This window comes from Galleria mellonella, unplaced genomic scaffold (assembly GCF_026898425.1).
Source record: "Galleria mellonella isolate WM207_F2 unplaced genomic scaffold, CSIRO_AGI_GalMel_v1 utg312, whole genome shotgun sequence".
In the NCBI taxonomy this organism is placed as follows: Eukaryota; Metazoa; Arthropoda; class Insecta; order Lepidoptera; family Pyralidae; genus Galleria; species Galleria mellonella.
In genome coordinates this window covers 4499376-4505375 of record NW_026442074.1, presented here as the reverse complement: position 1 = coordinate 4505375, position 6000 = coordinate 4499376, and the positions used below count along the sequence as shown (strand labels likewise).

The following is a 6000-nucleotide window of genomic DNA, read 5'->3' as shown; positions in this document are numbered from 1 at the left end:
TAATTGCATATCAATAATATTCTTTCCTTTTATATAAATTAATAAATCATCGGCAAATTGCAAGTTGTTCACACTGTTTCCTAAAATTGAATTAAGTTTATAGATATATAAAATATATAGTAGCGGGCTTAGAATACCACCTTGACATACTCCTTTAGAGCTTAACCTAGGTCCTATTAATTTACTATTTACTTTAACATACACTTCTCTATTACTAAGAAAATTATAAATCCATTCGATAAGTTTCATTGGAAGAAATGAGGATAAAATCGAAGATAGAACTGTTAAATTTACATTGTTAAAAGCTCCTACGACATCTAAAAAAACAGATAGAACATATTCATCGTTATTCAAAGCAGTACTAAGGTCGACATAGAAGTTCGCTAAACTTTCGCGCGCTGAATATCCACGGCGAAAACCAAATTGATTCGATGGTAATATACTATTACTTTCAATAAAGAACTCTAAACGCTGTTTAATTAATTGTTCGAATAATTTGCCTGCACAGGACGTCAATGTTATAGGTCTATAGGAGTCGAAATTTGTAGGATCTTTACCGGGTTTAATTACTGGAATCAAACAATCCATTTTCCATTCTGGTGGGATAATACAGTCCTTCCATAAATCGTTAAAAATTTGTAAGAGTTTAGTAAGGTTTATTTTATTCAGCAATCGAAACATATTGTATGTTAAGCGATCAAGGCCACTAGCTGTATCTTTTCTAGATTTTACTGCACTGGATATTTCATCAATTGAGAATGGGTCAGTGAGAAATTTTGGGCATGAATTAACAGAATTAAACTGTTTGTCATCAAAAGGTGAGTGTACAAAATCAGGAGTATATTTGCGTAAAAAATCATTGACCCATGATATATCTTTAAAATGATTTTGACGATGTTTTGAATTTAGTTTTCTCATATTTTGCCAAACAGTGGAAATTGGTGTTAATCTATTAAATTTGGAACAAAATTCCTGCCACCCCTGTTGTCTTACTTGCTTAATTACTAACTTTTTAACAGCTTGAACTCTTTTAAAATTTATGTAATTATCGAGAGTTGGATTTTGTTTAAACCTAAGGTAAGCCGCTTTACTATCATTGACAGCTGTCGCACACCTGTTATTCCACCAAGGTACTGCAATATGTTTGTGCCTCTTTGAAGTATTTGCACCGCTATTTGATAAGTTCCTACGTGGAACGGAACGTTCCACAGCTGTCAAAATAATTTTACAGAACCTATTGTAATTACAGATGGGCAAAGCACCGGGTTTAAACCCGGTGCTTTGGTAAAAACCCAATAAACACCCATAAACTCCCATAATCACCCAAAAAAATAGGTTTTTACGTATTTTTTTGAAAATATGTAAGTAATACCAATAAATTATTTTTATAAATTGTATTGATCAATTCTACAATATTAAATAAAACGTTAACTAATAATATTTCAGGAAATTTTAAAAATCTATATATAATAAAATGAAAGTAATTAATTTTCAGTGTTTTCATGTTGCAGTTGATCAACATGTTGGCCTTTTGCTTCCCGTAGATACTTTAAAATTTCTTCATAACACCTCGTTCGCACACATGGTCGTATATATTTAAATTCTTGAGCCACTAACAGTCCGAAATACTCATTTCTTTTATCCTCTTCTCCATAAATTAAGCATTTAGAACAGTTTGTTTCTTCTTTCAGTAAATTTTCTTTTACTTTATCCTCGTTTTTTTCTTTGTTGCGACGACGCTGGGTAAATCATCTGGACACTGGGTCTCACTATCGCCAAATATATTTGGAGATCGGCTTCGGCTACGGCTTGGCAGACATTTTTTTCTTTCTACAATTTTAAATTAAATTTATTAGAATAAATGCTTCGAACACACGCGATCTAAGTACCTTTTGTGTTTATTATACCTTACCTACCTAGGTATAAAAAGAGTACTTACGTAGATTTTCTTTTATTAACTGTTTTATACGAAGATCTTGATCTCTCAAATTAGCATCCATTTTACTTCCAGTGATTATCAACTAAATTAATAATCCACAAAGTATTAAATAACGTTTTTATGAAATATTTAGCACAAAAACAATACCCTTTAAATATCGATCGTCAGTAACTGTGGCTGACTTACCTATATTCTAGCAAGCAGGACTGCCAGATGTGAAGGGGAAATCCCCAATAAATTGTTGCATGTGACTGATGATGTGAGCATGTTCGTTTCATAATAAAAATGTTGCCAGGTAACCAAAAAGTCGTATGTTTTTGTGCGAATTACGATCATAATCTTTACGATCGTACATTAAAAAATAGACAAATAATAGTATGAGTACGATTTAAATCGTATATCTGTCAACCCTGCTAGCAAGACAGCGACAAAATCACGTTGCATAACAATGTAGCCCAAGCTTATATCTTATGAAATATACGGAAGAGATACGGACTTAGAAAAAACAGAAATGTTGTTCTTTGTGGAAGTCATTGATGAAATTCTATGTATTTTAGCCCGCAAACTTTCTTCAAACAAAAACAGCGCCATCTAGTATCGAGTTCTGTAATTATCTCTTTGTTTATGGATTTGAAGTAAGACCGCCACGCATGCAATACATTATGACTGGGGATTCCCTATTCGTCGACGCTGAATATGAGGCGACGACAATCACTGTCAAACGTGTTCACTATTACTCTGACTCTGGTAACGTGACTTCCTGGTAACGTGTTAGGTAGGAAAAGCAGTAAAAAAGTGCATATTAAGGGAGCAGATTTGAAATAATATTTATACTTAACAAGAAATAATTAAAGGTAAGTGGATTTTTGAATGATACAATTATATCATGATCACTTAACAATTTTAACTTAAAATTAGATGTATTATTACAAGCTTTTATTTAGCTTGCGTTATGTAAATAAAAGTATGTAGGTATGTTCGTATGTTGATGCAATTATCCTCAATCCTCAACCGACTGGGATAAAATTTTCCATACACGTTTATTTTGGATGATAGTGCATAGTTAGCTGAGAGTCGTCATTGGATAATAATGGTGGATAGCCTAAGATGTGTACTAGATATTTATTTTTAACATAATATGCGTAAGTACCTAATCGAATTAAAGAAGTTGCTGAGAAAAATACAGAACAATACGATAATAAACTAGCGTCTGCGTTTAATCCTCCGAGGAGATGTAATTTTACAAAGGCTTTTTGTATTTATTTTATTATTTTTTTAATAAATTTATTGTAAATAACAAGAAATAATCATTGTAAAAAAATAGGCACTCTATTGTTGAATTTTCGTCAGACCAACTAATCATCGTTCATTTTTTTAGGTTCAATGGGGAAACCTAAAGATTTACGCATATGGGAGCACTACCGTACTTTACCAAACAAGTCTGTTTCTTGCAAGCTTTGTAATAAGGTCTACAAATTCAGTAATGCTGCCAAAATGCTTCAACATCTTATCACTTGTCCAAAATCTCCAGAAACATTAAAAGACTCTATGAAACTTATAAAAGATAGCTCGTCCAAAACCAAAATGTCTGGACTGTCAGAGATAGAGACAAATGATTCTTTTATAAGCCCCTCGTCGTCTGCTAACACTACAATAAATGCTGAGTTTCAAGACACCGATGATCATATAAAAACAGAATTAGCGAGAGCTATATTTGTAACAGGGACGCCATTATCGATGGTGCAACATCCTTTATGGATACAATTTTTCGAAAAATTGCAACCAAAATTTAAAATACCTTCACGTAAAGCTTTAGCGACAAAATACTTAGATAAAATATATAGAGAAATGCGTTTTGAGTTAAATGAGGAACTAAATGCTTGTAGTTACTTACACCTTCAGTGCGATGGCTGGTCTAATTTAAGAAATGAAGGAATAATAAACTTTCTTATATCAAAACCTCAACCTGCATACGTTAAAAGTTTGAATACAGAAAGTAATCCTCACACTAGTGAATACCTTAGCCAAGAAGTTGAAAAAGTAATGAAAGTGTATGGAGCAAATAAGTTTCTTGTACTTATTGGCGATAACGCTAGAAATATACAAAAGGCATTCGAATTAACAAAACTCAAATATCCACATGTTGTTCCTCTCGGTTGCTGTGCACATATCCTTAACTTGTTGTGCCAAGATATTGTAAAGATACAAGAAGTAACTGTGTTTATTATGCAAGCCATAAATATAATAAAAACTGTTAAAAGGAGTCAACGATTAAGTTCCTTGTTGATAAAATCAAGGCAGGGTGAAGATTCTACACAAACACTAAAATTGCCTTGTGCTACAAGATGGGGAAGTCATGTTACTTCGTTAAAAAGTTTGAAAGCAAATAAGATAGCTTTGCAAATATTAACAGTTAGAGAAGATGTGGTAATTTCAAGAGATATTAAAGATTTAATTCTAAGTGATGATTTCTGGACGAAGACAGGGGAATGTATAAGTATTTTGGAACCAGTCACTGAAAGCATATTTTACTTAGAGAGCGACCAGAATCGTTTGCATCGCACATACATTACATTTAGAGATGTACAAGCTAAGATACGTTTTGCATTAAATGAGATTTCGACATTGAGCGAAGAAAGCAAACAGCAGATTCTAACATCAGTATCTTCAAGATGCAATATGGCAATGAGGCCAATACATTTTGCAGCATATATTCTAGACCCCAGGACTCTAGGAGTCGAACTTACTCAAGAGGAAGAACTTAAGGGTATGGAGTTTATCTACAATTTAAGCCAACACTTAAGTTTGTCAAATGTAATGGCAGATTTGGCGTGTTATAAAGCTAAAGAAAACTTTTGGGCCAGAGGATTTGTATGGAGCTCATTAGATAGCATTGAGCCCCTAATATGGTGGAAAGGTATTTGTGGTTCCACTGAGTTAAGCAAAGTAGCGATTCGTATTCTATCAGCTCCCTGTACTTCGGCAGCCACTGAGCGTTCCTTTAGTATCCAAGGCTACATACATAATAACAAAAGAAATCGACTTACAACTGAAAGAACTGAAAAAATTTCATTCATTTGTTATAACTGAAATCTTAAACATAAAGCTGAATGCGAGGACATTCAGTTTAATGAAGAAAATACCTTAGAAGCTTTCATTGAGCAAGTAAATGAACATAACAGTTTAGACGAAATAGAGCCTATCGAACCTATACAATTCATCGCTTGTAATAACTCTGAATCTGACAGTGATTGACTGTAGTTTTACATTTTACTTTCATCTCTTTCTTAATAAACTCAAAATCAAATTAAAAGTTTTTTATTCTGTAGGCTGCATAATAATATTGTCTATGTCCAGTATAGTGGACGTCTTGCGGCTGAGATGACGATGATGAAGTACAAAATCATAAACACCCAAAAATTTGGGTGTTTATGGGGTTTAAACCCAATAAACCCAAAACACCCGGTTTTTACCCACCAGACTTTAAACCCACCCAGGTGGATTGCCCATCTCTAGGCAGTCCTGCTTGCTAGAATATAGGTAAGTCAGCCACAGTTACTGACGATCGATATTTAAAGGGTATTGTTTTTGTGCTAAATATTCCATAAAAACGTTATTTAATACTTTGTGGATTATTAATTTAGTTGATAATCACTGGAAGTAAAATGGATGCTAATTTGAGAGATCAAGATCTTCGTATAAAACAGTTAATAAAAGAAAATCTACGTAAGTACTCTTTTTATACCTAGGTAGGTAAGGTATAATAAACACAAAAGGTACTTAGATCGCGTGTGTTCGAAGCATTTATTCTAATAAATTTAATTTAAAATTGTAGAAAGAAAAAAATGTCTGCCAAGCCGTAGCCGAAGCCGATCTCCAAATATATTTGGCGATAGTGAGACCCAGTGTCCAGATGATTTACCCAGCGTCGTCGCAACAAATAAAAAAACGAGGATAAAGTAAAAGAAAATTTACTGAAAGAAGAAACAAACTGTTCTAAATGCTTAATTTATGGAGAAGAGGATAAAAGAAATGAGTATTTCGGACTGTTAGTGGCTCAA

At 33.2% G+C, this 6000-nt stretch overlaps 1 protein-coding gene across 1 annotated transcript; it reads left to right on the top strand.

The window, feature by feature from the left end:
• Window positions 1-2125: 2125 nt before the first annotated feature.
• LOC128200921 (uncharacterized) lies at window positions 2126-5252 on the top strand. Its single transcript, XM_052895886.1, has 2 exons — window positions 2126-2793; window positions 3318-5252. The coding sequence occupies exon 2, from the start codon at window positions 3323-3325 to the stop codon at window positions 5027-5029; it is 1707 nt and encodes a 568-aa protein (XP_052751846.1). The 5' UTR covers window positions 2126-2793; window positions 3318-3322; the 3' UTR covers window positions 5030-5252.
• The last annotated feature ends 748 nt before the right edge of the window (window positions 5253-6000 follow it).